The sequence below is a fragment of the Marmota monax genome, unplaced genomic scaffold, assembly GCF_021218885.2.
Source record: "Marmota monax isolate L192 unplaced genomic scaffold, Marmota_monax_Labrador192_F-V1.1 WCK01_AAM20220418_F8-fsc00038, whole genome shotgun sequence".
Taxonomy (NCBI): domain Eukaryota; kingdom Metazoa; phylum Chordata; class Mammalia; order Rodentia; family Sciuridae; genus Marmota; species Marmota monax.
Window position 1 is genome coordinate 3,568,447 of NW_026692498.1, and position 22,688 is coordinate 3,591,134.

The 22,688-nt window shown below is 64.3% G+C and overlaps 2 protein-coding genes across 55 annotated transcripts in view; one reads left to right on the plus strand and one right to left on the minus strand.

The window, feature by feature from the left end:
• The window catches only part of Shank2 (SH3 and multiple ankyrin repeat domains 2), a 402,506-nt gene that overhangs the window by 311,034 nt on the left and 68,784 nt on the right, over positions 1-22,688 (plus strand). The gene's annotated exons all lie outside the window — the stretch shown is intronic.
• LOC124092942 (keratinocyte proline-rich protein-like) lies at positions 107-21,549 on the minus strand. 41 transcript variants are annotated; one of them, XM_058579427.1, is made up of 9 exons: positions 20,911-21,520; positions 19,693-20,423; positions 18,671-19,414; positions 14,673-16,004; positions 13,183-13,645; positions 9,542-10,084; positions 6,349-9,337; positions 3,047-4,308; positions 107-2,597 (listed from the first exon to the last, which is right to left on the minus strand). In XM_058579427.1, the coding sequence occupies exon 4, from the start codon at positions 15,664-15,666 to the stop codon at positions 14,719-14,721; it is 948 nt and encodes a 315-aa protein (XP_058435410.1). In that variant the 5' UTR covers positions 15,667-16,004; positions 18,671-19,414; positions 19,693-20,423; positions 20,911-21,520; the 3' UTR covers positions 107-2,597; positions 3,047-4,308; positions 6,349-9,337; positions 9,542-10,084; positions 13,183-13,645; positions 14,673-14,718. The 41 variants fall into 41 exon arrangements, 40 of the variants coding, with proteins under 40 accessions (XP_058435410.1, XP_058435418.1, XP_058435417.1 ...); XM_058579435.1 differs by lacking the exons at positions 107-2,597; positions 3,047-4,308 and having other exon boundaries at positions 4,397-7,402; positions 8,284-8,354; positions 8,781-9,337; positions 20,911-21,549; XM_058579434.1 differs by lacking the exons at positions 107-2,597; positions 3,047-4,308 and having other exon boundaries at positions 4,397-8,145; positions 8,284-8,354; positions 8,781-9,337; positions 20,911-21,549.

Here is a 22,688-nt window from a genome sequence, read left to right on the forward strand (position 1 = left end):
CCCTCCCCACTGCCCTTTGCACCTGGTCAGCAGCGGCCCTGGTGAGGGACCAGGGAGCCGTCTGGGGCGTGCCTGGGACGAGAGGCTGGCTTGGGTGCTGGGAGGAGAGGGTCCCCGGGGCGCGTTTCCCTCGGAGCTCAGGCTGCAGTGGGCACGCGCCCACAGCCCAGCACCGGCCCTCGGCGAGGGCAGCATTTCCTGCGGGCTGGAATCGACTGCAGGCTGCACACGAATCCCCTTCCGCCTGGCAGAGCAGTGGGCGGGCTCTGGGCACAGCCTGTCTGCGCAGAGGGCCCCGCCCGTCGGGCTGCGTCCTGGAGCCCCAGAGCGGGACTGTTTGCCCAGCCGGAGCCTTGGGGACTCCTGTCCACCTGCTACTCAAAAGCCTCCGTCCACACACTGCTGGAGCCGGTCCTGGGTGGTGGGCGGAGGCAGCAGGAGGTGGAGCCCAAGGCCTGGAGATCAGGGGGTCAGGACAGGTGGCCGCCGGGTGCCTGCCCGTGGGGCTGGTGCGGGCTCCACCTCCTCTGGGCCAGGCGACCTTGGGCACCTCACTGCCCCCCCCCCCCGTGTCATCCTCCCCACTCCAGGGAGCGGACCCCTCCCTCTTAAGCTGCCACATCCTGTTGATGTGCTGTGCCACCTCACCAGTGCTGGGCACATGGGGCTCGCGCTACCGAGTGACCCCGTCCTCCCTCACGGGTCCGCACCTAACCAGGGAGTGGGCAGAGCAGGAGTGGCTGGTCCTTCTTTGCCCATGGACCCTGCTGTACAAAAACGAGCCTATCTCCTAGCCAGGGCCCCTGGAGGGCCACACCTGGCGGATGTGTAGCGGTCAGGAGGAGGAGGCAGCGCAGGAACCAACAGTCGCAAGGTTGCAGCTGCGTAAAAGCCCTGAGGCTCATCTCCTGCTCACTGTCACCCCTGAGGTCTCTTGGGCCCCGTCCCCACCCGGCTAAGGACAGGTGGCTGGAGCCCCACCAACCAAGCCGTCACCAGGCCTGGGCTGCACAACAGGGTCCAGGCAGTGTGGGACACCCATCAGTGCCCCTTCCTGCTGGCCCTCCACGTCAGCTTCAGGAGGGGGGAAACCTGCCCGTGGAGGACACTGGGACCTCAGTGACCAGCCGACTACGGTGCCCAGAGCAGGTTCCTGACAAGGCCCCACCCCGCCCCTAGGCCCCGCCTGGCCCACCAGCTATCCCAAGACCAGCCAGGGGGCTCCCACAGCCCCTGGGCTGGGCACCCAAGTCACAAACGTGTGACTTGCTCGCACGTCCTCTGCCCCGTCCTGCTGCCCACTCTGGGCTATAGGGCATTGTGGTGTGGCTTGGGGAGCAGAGCCGTCAGCCCCCTGCTCCTCCCTGGACCTAATGGGCATCAGGCTGCGTGCACGAAGCTGGCCACCTGGGTGGGGGGATTGGATGGGGGGAAGGCTGCTCGGCCAGCTCCCCTGGGGCCCAGAGCCCAGCTGGCCTCAGTCAGAGCTGGGCTCCCCCAAGGAGGCTCCCTGCCTCCTGGTCCCGGTGCCAGGCCTCGTGCCACCGTCGATGCCGACTTGGCCGAGCCATGTCTGTTGGTAGCCCTTCCTGTGCCACCTGGAAGCAGGTAGAAGCGCCTGCTGGAGGGGCCTGTCAGGGCCAGGCGGAGTGGACAGGAAGACGCGCCTCCCTAAATGGGCTGGCAAGCCGCGTGCCGGGGGTGTTTCCGTTGCCAGCTGAGTTGTGACTCTCGGCAACCGTCTCCTAGCAACCGTGCGGGTGGGGTGCTGTGCTCAGCCGATGGGCGGCTGGGATGCAGGCTGCTGGGGCGCAGAGCGAGGCAGCGGAAGCTGAGGGAGGCCCCGGAGGCCGCAGCCCTCACTCCGCAGGCGGGAGGGTCGCCCCACGGCTCAGACCCTGGTGGGCTCCCTGGCACCCAGGCCTGGGTCTCCCGATCCGCAAAACCAGGAGATCAGAGGCAGGACTGCGCCGTCAGCCCGGGACAGGCCTGGCCTCTGCCGCCAGCTCCTGGGAGGGGGCCGGCCACTGGGCAGTCTAAAGGGTGCCTGTGACCATGGTTTGGGCCACCCCATTGGCCTGGGCCTCCAGGGGAGGCCAGTCGCCAAGAGGATTAGCCCAGGGGCATGGAATGGGAAGGGAGCCAGGCGGTGGCCAGGTGCAGCCCAGCATAGGACACTCCACCCTGGGACTTCCCTAGTTACCTCTGTGCTTCCTGTCACATGTCACCGCAGGGAGGGGACTGAGTCCCAGCTGCACAGAGAGGACCCCTCTTTGTCCCCGACAGCCTTTAGCCGGGTCTTTTCCTGTGACACACCGTGACCTTGAGGGTGAATGCTCTTGCTCCTTCTGTGTCCTCTCACCAATCGTCAGGCTGCGCCTGGTCTTGGGACCCTGTATCTTGTGGCTGCATCAGAAGGGACATGGGCCATCTCGTGGGCTGTGCTAACGGAAGGCTGGCCACTCCTGGTGAGGACTGACCCAGATGGACAGGCTACTGGGGTGGTGATGTCTGCACAGCTGACGCTCAGGCAGGGACCAGGTGGCCTTTCTCTGTCGTGACACGGTCAGCGCTGGGGCCCTTGCTCTGCTGAGCCTCTGCGTGGTGGGGTGTGAGTAGAGCATCCTAGTGAGCGTCCCCAAGTCATGACGACCACAGACGTCTCCCGACGTTGCTTCGTCCCTGGGTGGGCACTGAGGGCCCTGGGCGAGGACCCTCCTGAGGCGGGGGATGGCGTGTCCCCGTGCCGCCCCGGGGCAGGCTGGCTGGGCGTGGGAGTGTTTCAGGGAAGGACACACATGTGCTGCAGGGTGGATGGGGAGGCAGCCCAGCAGGGCCCGGACAGCAGGACGAGGCATCTCCACGGCCCCCGCAGCCCCAGATCTGAGGGCAGCAGGGGCAGAGCCCACCTTGGGCTGCAGACAGGGGACCGGCCAGGCCAGCTCCTGTCTTCTCTCTGCCTTGGGGAGTTGTGCCCAGGAAGAGAGGAACCGCTGACCGCTCTCATGGGCTGGCCCCTGAGCCAGCCCCCGGGCAGGACGCTCACCTGAGGGACGTGGAGATGCAGCAGAGGCTCTGGACAGCGGGGCCTCTGCTGTGGGGACCCTGCTGGAGATGGCGCCTACAAAAGGCCATCAGGTCCTCTCCTCTACGCCGCCTTCCGTGCGCCTCAGCCTGTCTGCTCCCATCTGAAGACTGCAGCAGAGGCCGAGATGGACAGTGTCCCCCAGAACTGCTGTCCCTGGGGACCTGGACAGGACCTTCGCAGAGGTGATTGGTCAAGACCTTGCGAAGCTCCTGGATGTGAGCATCTCCAAATCCCAGGTGCCTGCACCCTGAGCAGAGGAGGAGAGAACAGGGCACAGAGGAGGCCCCAAGCAGGGTGGGAGCCAGGGAGGGGCTGGCAGGGCGCAGGGACGGCTCCCCCGGCCTTGGGTGGCTCCGACCTCCTGAATAGCAAGTCAGTCAACTCCCCGTTCCAAGCCCCCGGTTTGTGCTGCTGCTTCATGGTGACCCCAGGACACTGACACGTAGCTCCGGGGGCTGTCTCCATGTCCAGAAGAGGCCAGACGGGGGTCTTAGGTGTGGAACTCTAGATGGGGGGGTAACGCCTGAGTCTTTTCCTACGCGTCTTGGTGGTCATGGGCCCTCTGCTGGGCTGGGACAGCCTGGGTGCTGGTCAGGGAGGAGGAGTCCACTGTGTTGTGTTGAGACGCCGGCTACACATCCGCCTGAGTCCAGGGGGCTCCAGGGCACAGAGGGCTGTCCAGTACCTGTGGGCTCACCTGTCCCCCCAGTGACACACTGACCCCCTTCTTCCTGACAGGCCACGTGGCCAGCACAGAAGGCTGAGCCAGGGGCCTCCACGTGGGCACCTGGACAGGCAGGGCCAGAGCTCTGAGGTGTCCTCCCTGAGTGGGGGATGGCAGGTGACATCTCACTCCCGATTCTCTCCCCAGTGTGGCCATGTGGGCAGGAGGTCAGTGTGCTGCCAGGCCCGAGCCCCGCCTCTGGTCAGCGTACCTGTGGCTCAGGCCGTACCTCCTGCTGGAGTCTCATGGTGTCCCCAGGAAAGGATCTTACGCTGGGCTCTGCCATCTGTCCCCACCATGTCCTCAGCTCCCCACCCGTGTCCTCCGGCAGTCTCTGTGGTCCACACGGTCACAACTGGGCTGTCTTGGGGACGTGGGGCTCTGAGCTGTCCTGGGTGGTGGGAGGGCCTGAGCGCCAGTCCTGCGTCACCTCTTCCTGCTGTGACCCTGGCGGACCCTGGCGGGCCCTGGGCGGCTCCTGCCTCAGTTTCCTTGTCTGCAAAGTGGGGACCAAGACCGGGGCAGGCTGTGAGGTGCCGCGGTCTGGCTGGGCACAAAATAACCGAGCCGCCACGAGGCACCTGTAGGTTCAAACAGGAACTCCTTTATTGCCCCAACTCCCACGAACGCCACCCACGTGGCCCTTCCAGGAACCACCAACCGGAAATCCCTCCTCCGGAGCTTCACCAACCAACTTCCCAGGAATCCCCGCGAGAACTCCAAAGCAGCGGGCGCTCAGGCGGACAGCAGGGGTCCATATACAACTGAATAGCAGCCTAACATAACCATCATCATCTCAATGGCTCGCTGGCGTCACCTCTCAACCACTCCCTCTGGCAAAATGCCAGGCGTCATTCTGACTGGCTGTGGCTCTCAGCAGTGAGGTGGACATCTCACTGGGATATGGGGCTCCTGAGCGGCCCACAGAGCCCCAGGACCAAGGCGTCCTGGGAGGTGGGGACAGGCTGGATGTGTGGCGTGGGATCAGGACCAGTCCTCAGGGCCTGGCACCCCAAGCTGGAGCTACACCTCGTCCCTGCAGCCCGAGGGCAGTGCCGGCACCAGCCCCGTTCACAGAGGCTGGAGGGTGTCACACAGAGTCACACCACCTGGTCCCACAGGTGCCTGAGCTGCTCGGGCTTGTACAAACATTCCAGGGCGGCTGCTGGCCAGCCGACTCCGACTCTGACTCCTCACAGTCCCGGAGCCTGGACGTCCAGGTCTGGTGCTGTGGTTCCTGGGCAGGCCACCTTCTTCCTCTGTCCCCACAAGGCGGGCTGCAAGCTCCCTGTCCTCTTCTCACAAGGACACTGACCCCCGAGGAATCGGGGCCCACCCACCCTGTGACCTCAGGCAGCCTAAGTTCCTCCCCCAGGGCTGACCCCAGACACAGTCACGTGGGGTGGGTAGCGGCTACTTCAGGGGCAGGAACATTCCATCCATGACAGCTTGGCCTGCGGCTGTCCAGGGCGGGCGGGAAGGACGGAGGACGCGCTGGCCCCTGCAGGCCCAGGGCAGCGGTGTTTCCGTGGAAGTGGGCCCGCATCTGGAGACGTCCGGCCATGGGGTCCTGTGTCCCAGCCCAGCCGAGGCTCCGGGAAGCAGAGCAGCGAGATTTGGGTTCCGAGGAGGCCAAAGCAAGGCAGTGGTCCTTCTGCCTTGGAAAATGTGGACCAGCAAGTCTGCAGAGGCCCCACCCAGCTAGACCGGCTGCCCACTGTCCGGCTGCCCACTGTCCGGCTGCCGCACGCCCAGTCACATCCCCCGGGTGTGCAGTGGAGCTGAATGCCCTGTGTGGCAGGTCAGGAGGCGGGGCCCTTGGGGGGACAGGGCTAGCTGCGGTCACAGGGTGGGCCCCGTGGTGCCATCAGTGCCCTGGGGGAAGAGAGGCCAACGCCTGTCCTTTGGGGTGGACGTTCTCTTCCTGCGGTCTCAGTGGCCCCCGCGGAGCTTCTGCTGACTGTGGCTCTTTTAAACTGACCCAGGCCTCCTGGGTGATAGGGCGAGGACAGGTACAGCCGAGCTGCTCCGAGCTGTGGCCGGGCCCGGGAGAGTCCTGCCTGCACCCTCCAGGTGTCCCTGGGCTGTGGCCACGTCCCTGCGTCCCCGCCTTTTCCTCTCTGTGCGTCAAACTTCTGCCTCCCTCTTATAAGGACACTGTGGTGGCATTTGGGCCCAGCAGGTGTGTCCAGCTCACAGACGGCAGATTCTAACCCGCTCCCCGGCTTTCCTCAGCGACCCCCCAGCCTGCAGCGGGGTCATCCCACGTCCCCCAGTCACACGGGCCCGTCCGCATGCAGTGGCCTAGGACCCACCTGAAGATGGCGGGGGAGAGTGGGAAGGGGGGGGTCACCGAGGCCGAGGGGGTGCTTGGCAGTGACCTCCCCCGAGCAGGTCACCTCTGTTAGCAGAGGTGCCCGTGTGGCTGTTTGGACAGGTGTCCCTGGTGGGTCCACACCCTAGTCCCCAGAAACCACAAATACGTGACGTTCCCTGCAGGGCAGAGGGGACCTTGAGACGAGATGAAGTGAAGGACCTTGCGGGGAGTCACGGTCCTGCCTCAGACAGGGGCTCCTGTGGCACGTGTGGTGATGGCGAGCGATGGGACTCTCACGCGCTCCCTTGGGAGTGACTGACGTCACGCGGGGTCGGGCCATGTGCAGAAGGTGGCGTCCTGCAGCCGAGCCGGGTCTGCAGGAGGAAGGGGAGGAGACGTGGGCAGGAGCAGAGGCTCCCTGGGCTCCACTGGCTGCCAGGTCACCCGTGCTGGACTTGGCCCTGGCCCTGAAGCTTGCCGTCCCCACCCGCCACTCCGCAGATTTGCTCCATTTCACAGAGGGCCAAGGATGGGACCTGGGGACGCTGCCAGGCCCCTGCAGGGGTTCTGACCGCCTTGTTCTGGCCGCACACTCGGTGGGTGTCCGTGCGGCGTGAGGGGGTCAGGGACAGGGTTTAGGTGAGGGGTGATTTAAGCCACAGTTGTGCCCGCGGGTCTCTGAGTTGGTGTCACTGGATTCTTGAGCCGCGTAACCCTCTAGGCAGCCGGACTGGGTTTGTGACTGTGTTTTGTGACTTCATCCCCAAGCCCCAGCATGTGGCTGCTGGCAGGGGAGGCTGTGGCCTGCTCTCGTGGAGCCTCGGAGGACATGGCCTGCAATTCCAGCCTCCTCCGTGGTCAGCAAGGCTGGACAGGAGTGCAGTCAGCTCAGGGGACTTTGTCCTGAGCCACAGTCCTTTCCCCCGAGTGTGCTCTGCAATACTGGCTGGAACTCCCCAGCGTGTGTGCAGAGACTTGCGTCTCTGGCAGGCCAACAGGGTGGACCTCCACTCACTCAGACTGTTTCTCAAAGTCCAGCATTCACTGCAAGCGTGAACTTGAACTTGCTCCAGGGGGGCGGGTCCTGCAGACCACCCAGGGTGCTGTGTTACCCTGGTTAGGCCGTTGTGTTTCCCTTTTCACTCGGCCCCCCAGGAAGCCCAAAGCCACCTGTCTGGCAGCCCCTGGTTGCCACGTCTGCTCCTGCTCCTGGCTCTTCCTTCCTTTCACGGCCAGGGGTTGGCCAGATGTGACCCGCGGGCTGTTTGGGGATCTGTGCAAGATAAGTGACAGTTTTACATTTTAAAAGCGGATGATAAATCCACCCTTTGAAAACCCCAGGAAAACCCCATTCCCACCCTGGGGCGTGTGGACTCCTGACCTGGAGTCTCTGGCTCTGACCCTGTGCGGCTCTGGCCCTGTGCGGGCAAAGTCTGCTGCCCCCGCGGCCCTGCTGGGTGGCCAGCCTGGCAGAGGGCCTCTCTGGGGGAGACACGGGGCCTCCCCAAGCCCAGAACTGAGTCCCAGTCTTCCCTGGCAGGGCCCTGCCCCCTGGGTCCGTCCAGGGCCTTCTCAGGAGCTGCTCTGCGCCAGGAGGTGGCCCTGCACAGAGCAGCGGGCTCCGAGGCCCTCTTCCGTGACGCGCTGTGGGTGGCAGGTCCCTGCGGGCTCTGTGTGGGGCGCGTGGAGCGGGCTGCTCTTTCCTCCCGTCTCCTGGCAGTTAGTCATCTGCTGAGGTGCCTCGGGGACGGAGCTGCCCAACCAGGAGCAGCGTGGCCACCCTTCCTGTCCCCTTCCTGTCCCCTTCCCTGTCCCCTCCAGCTCAGGGATGGAGACGCCACCTGCCTGTCGAAGCAGCAGGAGGGGCAGCAGCGGCTCTGCACTGAGGACCCCAGGCCCAGGGCCTGGGCAGGCTCCGGGGATGGGTGGCCGGCTTGGTCATCCTTGTCCTCGGTCCATGGCCACAGCCGGGGGCCACAAGACGAAGGCGGCGATGGAGGCAGGGCCCGGGCATTGCTGACACCAAACTCACGCCCTGAGCTCAGCCGCCACACGCGCCTGCCCCTCGCAGGACCTGAGAACCCGCTCCCTCGAGGCTCCCTGTGGGCACCAGCGTCCCTCCCTGCAGTGGAACACCTGGGGCAAGTGACTTACCGAGAGAGAGGTCACTTGGCTCGCGGTGGGGAGGATCCTGTCCTCTGGCTCTGGGCCCGAGGGGCAGCTCACTGTGTGGAGAAGGACGGGCAGAGCAAACCTGCCCAGCGTGAGCCCGGAGGCAAAAGAGGAGGAGGGGGGTCCCACAGCCCCTTTAGGGGATGTCCCTACCCCTGGCCCGAGGGCCCTCCGCAAGGCCCACCCCCAAGGTCCCACCACCTCCCGGGGACCAAGCCTCGGCATGGCCTGGTGGGGACTCACACGACCAGCACTGTCACCTCTTCCAGCCCCTGAGGTCCCTCGACTGCGACTCGGTCCCGGCCTCTACCCCGGCGTGTCCGTGTCCAGCCCTCCCCCTCCTCATAAGGCCACTGGTGGTGCTGGACGTCCAAACGAGGCCCCGCCTGGGCTGCTGGCCTGGGACTCCCGAGTCCTTGGATGCGGCTCTGACGGCTGCACCCGCCCCGCCTCTCAGGGACACTTTGGTTTAAACCAACCGTGAGACAGTTCTGGACGGAGCCTCTTAGGGATGCTGGCCTGGCGGGTGCCAGGGTCACTTCCCGTCTCTGGCCACCGTGGACACTGGCGCCCTCTGCTCACACCAGTCACTACAGACACGGAAAGGCCCAGCGTTCAGAGGGGCAAGAGGCTGGAAGTGACACAGGCGTCTGTTGGCGAGGAGGGACCCTGTCACCGCTGGAGTACCTGCCACCCAACGGGGACAGTGGATGGTGACACCTTCAGAGCTGTATTTGGACTTTGATAGTCAGAAACGCCCAGGATGGAGGAGGAAGAGAGTCCTGTGTATGCTAGTGAGCCGGCTGGGGGACAGGTGGCTTCAGGGTGGGGCCGGTCACCACAAAGACCCAGGTGGGACAAGTGGGTGGAGACCTGGATCCCCTACACACCTCCTGGGAGGGGAGAGGACCAAAGGCCGAGCTGGTCACCAGTGGACAGTGATGTGTCCAGCCATGCCTACCTCGTGACACCTCCTGGAGTCCCACAGGACAGGCCTCAGGGCTTCTAGAGCAGCTGGACCCAGGACCTGTGTGGACTGAGGCACACGGGGGCGCTGGCCACTCCGTGCCCCTTCCTGTCCCTCACCTGTGTCTCCTCCTCTGGTGTCCATCTGCACCCTTTACAACACCCTTCCTAATAAACCAGGGACCCGAGTGCTCCCCTGGGCCCAGGAGCTGCCCTAGAGGTTAGTCGGACCCGAGGAGGGGGTTGTGGGGACCTCGACTTTGGTCAGTCACACCTGGAGAGGGGCCAGTGTTGGGGACTGAGCCTCGTCCTGTGGATCCGGCATCACTCCAGAACTGAGGTGAATTGGGGACCCTGGGCTGGTGCCCGCTGTGGCAGAATGGCCCATCTGCTTGACCCGTGGGGACCTACGTGCTCGGCCACAGGAGTCTGTGTGGACGTTTGAGTGAGTTCAGGAGACGCTGAGTTAGTTTTCCTCTCTCCTCAGACAGCGGCCGTGTCAAGGCAGATAGTGGACACAGACAGGGGATGGGCTAGGGAGAAAAGCCAGGGGTTAAAAACAAGAACACGGGCCCACTTACCTCGGGGTGGGTCAGCGGGAGCAGTGGCACTCCATTCTCCTCAGTGGAGTCTCACGTATTCTTGCACATTCTCTCATCCTCCTGGGTGAAGTTCCATTGGAAGGTTTCATTCATCCAAATATAATTTCATGAAGGAGGAAGAGCGTCATGGAGAACGTGTGTGCTCCCATGAGTTAAGTTCTCAGGTGTACTAGGCAGCTTTGAGCTACTGTAGTGCTGTGCCTGAGGCAGATGACCTTATAAAGAGAAAGGGTTTACTTAGCTCACAGTTCTGTCAGTTCACAGCTCAAGATCAGGCAGCCTCACTGACCTGGCCTCTGCTGAGGACAGTGGTCTCTTGTAGGAGCAAGTGGCCACATCTCCAAGCAGAGCAGAGGAGATGGCCAGGCTGAGGCTTGCAAGAAGGTGCTCTCTCAAGAGCTGCCTCCCCAGGGCAGTGCCCTTCCACAGGGCCCAGCGGGAGCCCCGGGGTCTCTCAGGCCCCACCTCTAGCTGATGTATGTCAGTGGCCAAACTGCTCCATCTCTGCTGACAGCCTGCTTGGTGGGACACACCTGGGGAGATGCACCTACAGAGATGCACCTGGGGATCGTACGGGGGGTGGGGGGTGGCTGTACGGGGGCAGGGCTGCCCACTGCTGGGTGGACAGAAGGTGCTCACCTTGAGGTTCACCTTCATCTGAGGGGAGTCACGTGGGCTTCCTCCACTGTCTCCCAGTCAGCCCAGCCAGACTGCCCCCCAGTGTCCAGGGCACTCTGGAAACCCGCTCCTCTAGAGGTGACGGCCCAGCACAGAGCCCAGCTCCCCAGCGCCCGTCCCGCGACTTCTGGTGCCACGTCATGCCAGCCTTGTCCTCGCTGGCTGCAGAGCAGCAGCAGGTGGGTCAGGGGGTGGCATTCGATCCCTTTTAGCAGCAGCCCTGCCACATGCCCCTGAGAGTCACCAGGAGGTCAGCCCTGCCGCGTGCCCCTGAGAGTCACCAGGAGGTCAGCCCTGCCACATGCCCCTGAGAGTCACCTGGAGGTCAGCCCTGCCACGTGCCCCTGAGAGTCACCAGGAGGTCAGCCCTGCCTCGTGCCCCTGAGAGTCACCAGGAGGTCAGCCCTGCCACATGCCCCTGAGAGTCACCAGGAGGTCAGCCCTGCCACGTGCCCCTGAGAGTCACCTGGAGGTCAGCCCTGCCGCGTGCCCCTGAGAGTCACCAGGAGGTCAGCCCTGCCGCGTGCCCCTGAGAGTCACCAGGAGGTCAGCCCTGCCGCATGCCCCTGAGAGTCACCTGGAGGTCAGCCCTGCCACATGCCCCTGAGAGTCACCAGGAGGTCAGCCCTGCCACATGCCCCTGAGAGTCACCTGGAGGTCAGCCCTGCCACATGCCCCTGAGAGTCACCAGGAGGTCAGCCCTGCCACGTGCCCCTGAGAGTCACCAGGAGGTCAGCCCTGCCGCGTGCCCCTGAGAGTCACCAGGAGGTCAGCCCTGCCGCGTGCCCCTGAGAGTCACCTGGAGGTCAGCCCTGCCACATGCCCCTGAGAGTCACCTGGAGGTCAGCCCGGCCGCGTGCCCCTGAGAGTCACCTGGAGGTCAGCCCTGCCACATGCCCCTGAGAGTCACCTGGAGGTCAGCCCTGCCACGTGCCCCTGAGAGTCACCAGGAGGTCAGCCCGGCCGCGTGCCCCTGAGAGTCACCTGGAGGTCAGCCCTGCCACGTGCCCCTGAGAGTCACCAGGAGGTCAGCCCGGCCGCGTGCCCCTCAGAGTCACCAGGAGGTCAGCCCTGCCGCGTGCCCCTGAGAGTCACCTGGAGGTCAGCCCTGCCGCGTGCCCCTGAGAGTCACCAGGAGGTCAGCCCTGCCGCGTGCCCCTGAGAGTCACCTGGAGGTCAGCCCTGCCACGTGCCCCTGAGAGTCACCAGGAGGTCAGCCCTGCCGCGTGCCCCTGAGAGTCACCAGGAGGTCAGCCCTGCCACGTGCCCCTGAGAGTCACCAGGAGGTCAGCCCTGCCACGTGCCCCTGAGAGTCACCTGGAGGTCAGCCCTGCCGCGTGCCCCTGAGAGTCACCAGGAGGTCAGCCCTGCCACATGCCCCTGAGAGTCACCTGGAGGTCAGCCCTGCCACGTGCCCCTGAGAGTCACCTGGAGGTCAGCCCTGCCGCGTGCCCCTGAGAGTCACCAGGAGGTCAGCCCTGCCACGTGCCCCTGAGAGTCACCTGGAGGTCAGCCCTGCCACGTGCCCCTGAGAGTCACCAGGAGGTCAGCCCGGCCGCGTGCCCCTGAGAGTCACCTGGAGGTCAGCCCTGCCGCGTGCCCCTGAGAGTCACCTGGAGGTCAGCCCTGCCGCGTGCCCCTGAGAGTCACCAGGAGGTCAGCCCGGCCGCGTGCCCCTGAGAGTCACCAGGAGGTCAGCCCGGCCGCGTGCCCCTGAGAGTCACCAGGAGGTCAGCCCGGCCGCGTGCCCCTGAGAGTCACCAGGAGGTCAGCCCGGCCGCGTGCCCCTGAGACTCACCAGGAGGTCAGCCCTGCCGCGTGCCCCTGAGAGTCACCAGGAGGTCAGCCCGGCCGCGTGCCCCTGAGAGTCACCAGGAGGTCAGCCCGGCCGCGTGCCCCTGAGAGTCACCAGGAGGTCAGCCCGGCCTCGTGCCCCTGAGAGTCACCAGGAGGTCAGCCCTGCCGCGTGCCCCTGAGAGTCACCTGGAGGTCAGCCCTGCCATATGCCCCTGAGAGTCACCAGGACTGGAAATCACCCTCCTTCTCCGTCTTCAGCAAAATGAAGACGGCGCTCAGCTCCCATCCCTCTGGAAGGTCGGTCCTCAGTGTCCGGCTGCAGTCCTGGCAGTAGCCAGTTCTCAGATGACATCTCCCCAGGACACCCTGCCGCTTGCCCGCCAAATGCCCCCCTGCCCGCGTCTGACCTGCTGATCACGTGGTTTGGTAGAGGACAGGACTAGAGCCCGGGAAGGTGAGCAGGGGCGGAGGTGGCCCTTACGGGAGTCCCTGTCCCCGGGCTCACTGGGATGGAGCTCAGAGGTGAGGAAGCCCCTGAGGCGCAGGACAGGTCAAGGGTGGTGGGAGGTGGCTGTTCCCAGGCTGCTGTGGCCAGGGCAGGGGAGACGAGGTGAGAGCCAGCAGGGCTCTGGTGAGCTCAGTCAGGGTGACAGCAGTGTCCCGACTGTCCTGGCCCACCCCACCATCGTCTCTTCCTTAGAGAGCAGGACCAGAGCCGGGGGGTCCATGAACTTGTCCTCCTCAACACTGACCAAGTGCCCGCCGGGCTCCTGCCCTTCCTGCTCTGCCCCGTCCAGCCCCGGAAAGAGGCATGCCCCCATTCAGGAACCCTCTGCACCTTGTTAAAGGTCACTGCTTCTGTCCCTCTTGGAGGCCAGTCTTGGGTCGCAGACATGTTAAGTCACAATCTGTCTCACTGTGGCTCTCGGCAGCACACGGCCACCCTCAGGCCAAGGCCTCGTTGCAGCTGGGAAGAGGCTGTGGCTCTGGGTTGGGGACCCTGTGGTCAACAGGGAAGCAGCGGTCATCGTTAAGGACCAGTGGTTCTCCATGATCAGAATCTGAAGCTGAGGACGATCTGGGCAGATCTCAGCAGGAGCCCACAGGCCACAGGGCTCCGCAGTGGCCCTGGCTTTGAGAGCTGCTGTGCCTGTGAGGACCCTGACGGGGCCAGGGTGGCCTGCCCCTGTCCCGGCAGCCACGCGTGCGCTCTGCGGGCTGGACCTGTGTGAGCGACTCCGTGAGATCCTCCTGACCGCTGTGTCCCCTAGCTGCCTTGCTCTCTGCTGGAGTTGCATTTGCTGTTGGTGAATGTAAAATGCAGAATTATTACATTACAAATGTAGCCTTCCCAGGAGGACACCGTCCCCGCCGTCAGGACGGCCGAGAACCAGGGCCTCCAGGAGCCGCAGCCTATCTCTGGCTTCGCTGTTGCATCTGAGGAGCGGGGGACACGCAGGGACTGGCCTGAAGTCACGGGCATGACTTGGGCCACCTGACAGTTGCCCTGGCGGGGTGACGGGAGGACATAGCCAAGCGTTTAGCACACCCAGCCTGATTGGTCACTGTGCGGCTGGCAGCAGGAGGGCCTGGACCCCGAGTTTGTGACAAGCGTTTGACCAGGCAAAGCCATCCGTCACTCAGATCTAGAAGGAGCCGTGCTGCGGGATTCCAGGGTCCCGGGGCCATGGGCTTCAGTGTGGTAGGACACATAACGTCCACTGCCATCATGACCACTTAGGAGTGAATGACTCCGTGGCATTAGCTACACTCCCAAGGTTGTGCGGACCTCCCTGCCACCTGTCCAGAGCACTGGTCACCCTAACAGGGAACACATGTCCGCCTGCAGTCACTCCTCCTGTCCCCTGCCTGGGTCGTGTGGACTGACCCCTGCAGGAGTCTCCAGTGTGGCCCTCCACGCCTGCCCCGAGTCCATCTGCACTGTGGTCTGTGTCAGTGCTGCACCCCAAGGCTGGTGACACTTCCTGTTGTGTCCCACGCTGAAGGGCTCTCTGCTGGGTGAGTGTCCCCCAGGGGTCCATGTGTGGGGACCGTTCAGAGAAAATCGTCATAAGAGGCCCCTAGGTTAGGGGACTGTGGGACCTTGACCCGTCCTCTCGCTCAGCTCTCTGGCTCAGGGTGGAATGGTCAGCTTCCCCACACCCTCTCACCATGATGTGCCGCCCTCACCAGAGGCCCAGAGCAAAGCAGCTGCCCGTCCTGGATGGGAGCCTCCAGAACTCAGAGCTGCATAAACCTTTCCTCTCTGTAAGTTAATTACCTGGGGTATTTCATCACAGCAACAGGGCTCTGGTGAAGCTGACTAACCTTGCCTATGTGTAATTCCCACATTGCCGTGTACACAGCACTGTCTTCATCCATTCTTCAGGTGACAGACACTGTGTTGTTTCTGCCACCGTGGGCTGGCGTAAGCAGTGCTGCGACTCCCACATGGGTAGGAGCCTGTGTTCTGCTCCCATGCCCGTGTGGGTGCCCGTGTGGGTGCCCGTGTGTCTTCTGCTCCGTTGTCAGTTCTCCGGGGTGTGTGCGTAGCTGTGAGATTGCTGGGCCACGTGGCAGCAGGTACGTCACTTAGGAAGAGCCTCCCCGTTGTTCTGTGCCACGTTGCTGGCCTGGGCACGCCCAGCAGCCTCTCGGGGCCTGAGCTGACAGCTGCAGCAGCCCTGGGGGCCTTGGCCTGTGAGCAGCAGGTGTGCCCAGTCTCCTCCCATTCTGGGAGCACCTGCCTCGGGGCGTCCAGCTGTCCTTCCTGGCCCTTTGCTGGGTAAGCACTCCCTTGACCTGACTGGGGAGGCCAGGGAGCAGGAGCCGGGGGGCAGGAGCCAGGGGGCAGGAGCCAGAGGCAGGAGCCGGGGGGCAGGAGCCGGGGACAGGAGCCGGGGGACAGGAGCCGGGGGACAGGAGCCGGGGGCAGGAGCCGGGGGACAGGAGCCGGGGGACAGGAGCTGGGGGGCAGGAGCCGGGGGACAGGAGCTGGGGACAGGAGCTGGGGACAGGAGCCGGGGACAGGAGCCGGGGGCAGGTGGTGAACAAACGTGAGCATGGCCTGGTATTTGCGCCGCGAGGCCAGGCCCTGCCATGGCTGCACGCTGGGCCTCCAGGAGCCAGCGCTGCCCCCGGGGTTTCCTGCCCGAGTCCTGCTGACCGCGGCTGAGCGGGGACGCGCTCTCAGAGCAGGGAGACTAACGGGCATCTGTCTGTTTTCATTATCCCGTCGCTCTAAGCAGTGCAGCGTCTTTCCAGAACATTCCTGGGGACCGCGCAGGGAGGGTTGGCTGGAGCCTGGGAGTGGGGCTTGCATCAGAATCTTACCTTTGAGGTCAAGTTCCTCGAGGGCCACAGGCTGCTGAGCCCCGGGTCATCTCTCAGCTGAGATGGGCTCCCAGAGAAGCTTGGGTGACCACCCAAGGTCCAGGGCTCCGAGGCTTACCCCGTTCCTGTCAGACACCACGGTCCCCCTCAGGAGCTGAGGTGTTCGGAGAAGCAGTCACTGTCCCCAAGCACCCTGGGGACCCTGCAGACCCCCTAGCTGTCCAAACAGGCAACTCCTCACCTAGCCCAGACTATGACTGAAAAAGTCGCTCTTTCCATGGGAGGGAGCTTTCCGGCAGGAACTTTCGGCCCATTTCCCTGTGTTTCCTTGAAAGGGACCCGGAGTTAGACATGGTGCAGCATGGTCAGCACAGGGGCTGCGTTTGCTGTGTGACCATAGGCTACTCACTCAGCCTCTCTGGCCAGAGTCAAGTGGAGAAGCAAGCCGTTGCTCGCCTGCCCACAGGAACACAAGGGCGGGTCTAGGAATTTCTACTGCTTTCTAGTAGAAATTAAGGGGTTAAGACGCTGTCCAATGAGGACACCCACAGCCCACTCAGCCAGAGCCCTCACCCTGACCCTGACCATTGTAATGCACCAGCCGGGCTGAAAGTAGGTTTCTGCTGCTTGAGACACAGCCGTCATGCTGGGTCCCACGATGGTGGCATGCCAAGCCACCGTGTGCAGCCATCAGGAGCAGAAGAGTGGGCAGCAAAACCAGCCCCTCCCCCAGGGCCACTGCCCTGTCCTCTGGTGGTCACAGGCCTTTTCTGAGATGTCCCTGGACCTAGGGACAATGGAGCAGTGCCCGCTGGAAGCTGTGTGCAGGACAGGCACCTGGAAGGTGCCCAGGGGTGGCAGGCGCTGGTCCCCTTCACCCTGGGGAGGCCTGGCCAGGGCTGAACCCTGAAGCCAGTGCATCTGGTCACTTCTCCAGGACTTAGCCTGTGTCCTGGGCAATCGGCCAGTTCCCAGAGCCTGTGTGCCTTCCTCTCAGATTTGAGGGACGTGTCCCTTTGGTGCCCTGCCCTAGCCCGCCCCTTGGCCCCCATCAGAGAGCTGCAGGTCACACGGCACAGGAGGGACGCAGCTCGGGAGCCTTGCCCTTCTCCAGGGCCACGTGGACTGAGGGCTCCCCCTGGGATGAGCGTGTTGGAGGAACCAGGGTGCCCCAGAGCCCCTGACCACGTCCTCCCCACCATTCCGCTGCCTGACTCCGGGCCAGCGATCGGCTGGCTGGAAGGGGGCCCAAGGCGCCCTGGACAGGTGTGAGGCCCCATCCACACTGCACCAGGGCACCTCCTAGCCCTGGGCGAGGTCCTGGGACTCACGGAGTCCCCTGGGACCTACAGAGATGGCCAGGACACAGGGAGTCCAGCAGGTCCAGTGGCCCAGCGTGGCTGGGATGTGGGGGACACCTGCAGGTCCCTGGAAGAAGGGAAGAGCCGGGGTCTGGAAGACGGGCCCCCAGCACGCCCAGCCTGCAGCCGGGCACAGCAGAGCCTGGTGGAAATGCCCGCGGCCCTGCCCGCAGCAACCACACCAGGCTGGGGGTCAACAAGACCCCGGGCCCCAGGGCTCACTGGGATGAACGGGTGCCGGGAGGCTCCGCGTGGGGAGGAAGGCGTCTCCGGGATGGAGGCCGCAGGGGAGGGTCCGGGGCCCGACACGCAGACCGCGGGGGCTGCTGGGTGGGGGCCGCTTCCCAGCCAGGGGCTGGTTTTCAGGTGGGTCTGCGCAGGACTTGGTGGCTTGGGGCTCTGCGAGGCATCCTGGCCGCCGTTGACCGGGGACCCCCAGCCGCCAGGCGCGTCCCCGGGTTCCTTTCTAATGACACTCGAGGCGATTCCTTCCCGTGGGGGAGAACCCAGTCGTGCTTTCCAGAGGGATCACTTAAATGTTGCACTTTTTGCTAAATTCAGCTTCAAACAGGGACTTGGCTTTGGTGCCAGCTTCCAGCCTGTCAGCCGTGGCCCCCCGCAGAGCCAGCCTGCTGTCTGGGGACAGAGCGCCACGAGTTTCCCTGCCCCCTCTGCTAGAGCTGCCAGAGGAGGCAGGGAATGGCCAGCCGCCGCCGGGTGGCTTGACCTTGCACAAGAGCCCGCGTGAGCCGCCCGCTGCCTCCCAGCTCTCTGGGGAGAGTCCACCCCTGTGGGCAGTGCCGGGCATCCTGACGCACTGAGTTTTCACAGGGCAGCCACAGGAGGGAAACTGCTAAAAAGGTCCCAGGAGGCTGCGGCCATTAAGTCTGTGGGAGCGGGACGGGCGGCTCGTGCCAGTATGCTGAGCCCCGGGGAAGACCACTACCACAGTGAGAGGTGGCCAGGGGCTGTGTGGACGTGGTGGGCGCGTGTGCGTAGTGTGTGCGTGTGTGGTGTGTGCACAGGTGTGACGTGTTCAGGTGTGGTGCGTGCACATGTGTGGTGCGTGCGCGTGCATGGTGTATGTGCGCGTGTGGTGCTTGCGCGTGTGTGTTCAGGTGTGGTGTGTGCGCATATGTGGTGCATGTGCGTGCGTGTGCGTGGTGCGTGCATGTGCGTGGTGTGTGCGTGTGCGTGCATGTGCGTGCATGCGTGGTACGTGTGTGGTGTGTGCGTGGTGCGTGCATGTGCGCGTGCTTGCGGGCGTGGGCGCAGTGTGTCGTGTCACGGGCAGCGTGGGGAAGCTAGACGCTGCTGCTCCAGGCTCCTCACGGGGCTTGCCCTCTGACCCTGACCAGGGCCCCTGGCCTGCTGCCACCCCTCCAAGGGCCAGCTCGGCTGCACCCAGCAAAGCCGGGGCCTGGGCCCTGCAGGACTCATGTCCACACCATGCAGAGGGCAGAGGGCTCCTTGGGGGCACCCAGTCTCTGAAGCCAGAGGACCAGGGGCCCAAGAGTGGGGCCTGTCCCCCCACACTCCAGCCCACGCCGTCCTCGTGGCTTCTGGGACCACGCATGAGCTCGCCGAGGGAGGGAGGAGGGAGTCGCTGTCCCCTGTCCCTCCTGTCCTTACCTGGCTCATCACTCAGGGATGCAGAGCAGGACCTCAGCAGGGGCTCCAGCCCCGGGGGCTCTGAGTCTGAGAGCAGAGAGCTGCGGCCGTGGGCTCCAGGCGGCTGCCCCCGTCTGTGGGCAGCCAGCCTTCCCGTGTCCCGGGCTTGTCTTCCCTGCCGCACGAGGGACCCTGCCGTCGTCCCTTGGTCTGGTATTTGCATAAGTAATTTTACTCGGTCATCTGCTTCCCTGACCCCTCTCTGGGTGCTAAGCGCCATCTGCTCAGCTGTATTGAAACTGTCACCTGTGTGTGTCCCCAGGGCACTCCTGGAGATTTCTCGTTGCCAGTCAGGCGACGAAGGGGGCAGGGTGGGGCCCCAGGCACCTCTGTCGCTTGGCACCTCTCAGGTTTTCATGAAAAGCTGGAGGGATCAGGACAGGCGGGGAGGGGGTGCACGAGGGATGTGCCTTGCGGATCCCAGCTCTGTGCCCTCCTGAGCCGCCTTAGGCAGGTTGCACAGCCTCTGATCCTTGGCCTCAGGGTGGTCATTAGTGTTCCACCTACTCGAGGGTGACTTGTGCCCTCTGGGCTCACAGTAGCCACCAAAAAACCTCCTATCCTTACCTGGCTCATCCCTCAGGGGTGCAGAACAGGAACGCGCAGCAGGCCACTCTGCACAGACAAGGCGACGACCCTGGAGGCAGCAGACGGGTGGCCACACTGGGGGATCTGGTTGATTGGCTGGCGACCCTGGAGGGCTTCCTGAGGGAGGGGACACTCCACTGACCATATCTGCATAGGGTGGTCCACTCGGGGTCGCAGCAGCTGTGACCAGCCTCTGGGCTGAGTTGGGGTCAGAGGCACTTTGTCCCATCCCCTGGGCTCCCTGTGGGCTTGTGTGCTGTGTGGACGTCACTGCACAGCCTCGCCTGTCAGCCACACCCTGGACGTGAAGGGCTGCTGTCAGCACCTGCCACAGACTGGCCCTGAGCCGGTCACCGTCCCCTGAGAGCTGCCCTTGCCGAGGCTCCTGAGCTCACCTCCAGGCCATGCGGGGTCCTATCCTGTGACTACGCTGGCCTCCGTCCCTCGTCCAAGGCCTGGCGCCAGCGCACTTCAATATGCAGGTGTTTGTGACCACGTCACGCTCACATCTGCTTCATGATATGAAAATGCCCCGAAGCTTACACCAGGAGCCACCTTGGAGCAAACCAGCCGAGCAGCGCCAGGTCATCAAGCCAGCTCTTCTGTCCCAGATGTCTGAGGGTGCAGCGGGGGACTACACTCAGTTATCGAGAGAGGGCGGGGGTGGGGGAGGGACGCGCCTTTCCTTTCAGAGCCCCGTTGGTGTGGGAACTGGACATGGTGTTGGGCAGCCCACTCTGTGGTGGGTGTCCGGCTGCCTCCTGCCCACAGCACTCCTGTCCTGTCTCCTGAGGTCACATGCAGTGTTACAACAGCCCCTGGGTCACCAGGAGCAAGGGTCCAGCTCCCTCGGCTGGGGGCAAAGAGCTGTCGACTGTGGCCACTCCAGTTCCCTTGCCAGGCCCAGCCGTAGCAGTGCTGCCCATCAGGCGTGGTAAGAGGGTCGTTTCCTGATTGCACGGGGACTTGAGCACCTTGTCCTCTAGCTCTGGACCGTGTGGGGTTCTGCTCCTGTGAGGCCCTTCCTCCGCCAGCCCTCGCCGGGCCGTGCTCTTCCTGCTGGGTCCTGCGCGTGTCTGCTTCACTGACCCTTGGCTCCTCTTTCCGCCCTGGTGATCAGCAGCTCCTGGTTTAATGCAGATGAATCTGTCAGACTTTCCTTCAGGATTTGAGATCATTGTACCTCACTGAAGAAGTTCTTTTCCACCCAGAGGTTGCAAAGTGACTTTCTGGTCTCTTTCTGGGAGTTTAATATGCTGCTGTCACGTGTGCGTCTGTGACCCAAGAGTTTACTTTTTGTGTGTGTGTGTGTGGGGTGGGGGTACAGCAGGGTCCACTTTTTATTTCCTCCTGTGGATGGTGGGGTCTCTGAGACCCATGGTGCCAGCTCAGTCATAAACCGAGCGGGCAGTGGACGAGGTCTGGTGCTGGGCGGTGTGGCCCACTGTCTGCGGGCACCAGCTGCCCAACATCCAGCAGCTCTCCCCGGCCCCACACCCCGGCCCTCTTCGGCTGACTTCTGCTCCTCCCAGTTCTCTGCCCTCCCTGCACATTCTAGAAGGGGCTCCTCAAGTCCAGACAGCAGCACCTCAAACCCCCTCTGGGATTCTCACCAGAACTGCCAGGACCCGCGGGGCCAGCCTGGGGGCGTGCCACGGTTTCAGGCCCAGGGTGCCTTCCACAGGGGGGTCCTTCCCTGCTGAGGCGTCTGCAGCCCTGGACACCTCTCCCGGGAACTCGCTGTGGTCACCCTGTGGGACGTGTCCGCCGACTGCTGCTGCAGCCCAGACGCGGGGGGGCCGGTGTGCTGGCTGGCTCGTGACGGCCACCTTCCAAAGTCCCCAGCTGCTTCCGTCGTTCCCGTGGGGACGGCGTTGGTCCCTTCCTCACTGAGCTCTGCTGGCTGGGCCCGGCCACGGCTGGCACTTGAGGTTTCCCAGGAGTGGTCTGTCCGACACGGCCCCCCCAGCCCGCGGAGACGTTTCGCTGTAACTGCGAGTAGACGCTGAATTTCACCCGGGCTCCTGCACCGTCTGAGGAGATGGTGCGGCTGTCCCCTTTGCTAATTAACAACACTGATTGATTTTCCAGGGCATGTTGTGGGTTCCTGGGAGGAGCCCGACTCGTCCGGGCGCGGTGGTCTTTTAACGCGTTGCTGAGTCCCTTTGCCGACGTTGTGCTTAGGGTCTGCGTCTCCCTCGTGGGTGGGCTCTGCCCGTGGCGTTTCCTTCTCGGGGACTTCCCCGCCTCCGTTCCCACCCCTGCCCCTGCACTGCCACCACCCCACTTGGCCTGCTGCCCGCAGGCCTGCAGGTGAGCCACGGTCCCGCACCCTGCCTGCCCGCCCTCCGCAGCTGGAGGCCCTCTCAGGGCCACGCCCACACTCCTCTTCCTGGCCCTGGACCCCACAGGTCCCAGTCAGCCCTGGCAGTGTCCAGAGGGGCATTAGCGGACAGCCAGGAGCATGCGCTGTGGGGAGAGATGTGCGGGGTTCCGGGCCCCTGTAGGGCCCGCCTGCCCCGGTGCCCAGAAGGCCCCGCGAGGGTGACATCTCAGATGGAGGCTGAAGGGGGAGGGGCTCTGCCAAACAGCCCTCTCAGGACAGTGGCCAGCCCTCTGGCGGCCTCTTGCGTGGTGTGATCAGGAGGCCACCTGAGGGCCACACAGGTCTCCCACCCCACTAGGGAAGCAGCAGCCCCACGGGCCGTTGTGGTCATTCGGATGCTGGCTATGGGGGAGACCAAACTCAAAGGGCAGGGGGGGGTGTCTGGCAGGCGCTGAGCCTGATACCATGAGAGACTGAGCTTGTCAACCTCATGTCCCCAACACACACGGAGGCTGACCGCCTGGGCCTGGGACTGTCCACCCGTGTGCCAAGTGCCCAGGTGCTCAAGTCTATGCAGAGGCCCTGAGGGTGTGGTCAGCAGTCCATGCCCAGGCCCTGTACCTGCCAGCCTCTGTGCCCAGCCTGACGTCACTTTGCCCCCAGTGGTGACGTCACTTCTGAGACCCTGTGACTCCCCATGTTGGGGTGAGGCCAGCTCCTGGCACCCTCTAAACAAACCTGATCAAAGCACAGTTCCCCAGCATAAAGGGGACTGTCCTGGGGCCCTGGGGCAGGTGGCCTTTCTGTTTAGCACAGCAAGGCAGCTCCGGTAAGCCTCTGCAGGAGGCGTCAGGAGGCGGCAGCTGGCACCCTGGCCTTGGTGAGGACTCTGGCAGGCTGTCCTGGGCCTCGCCCTGCTGGGCCTTAAAGTGACGTCTTACAGTCCCTGGCCTCATGGGGCCAGACCAGGACTAGATAGGGACAGGTCTCAGAGCTGGAGCCTCCTCCAGCCCAGGACCCTGGGACCCTGGGTTCAGGCCTCGAGTCCCCGTCCTTTGCCCCACC

Excerpts from the sequence above, each read along its gene's own strand:
- LOC124092942 (XM_058579427.1), bottom strand. The coding sequence starts at position 15,666 with ATGCAAGCCCCACTCCCAGGCTCCAGCCAACCCTCCCTGCGCGGTCCC.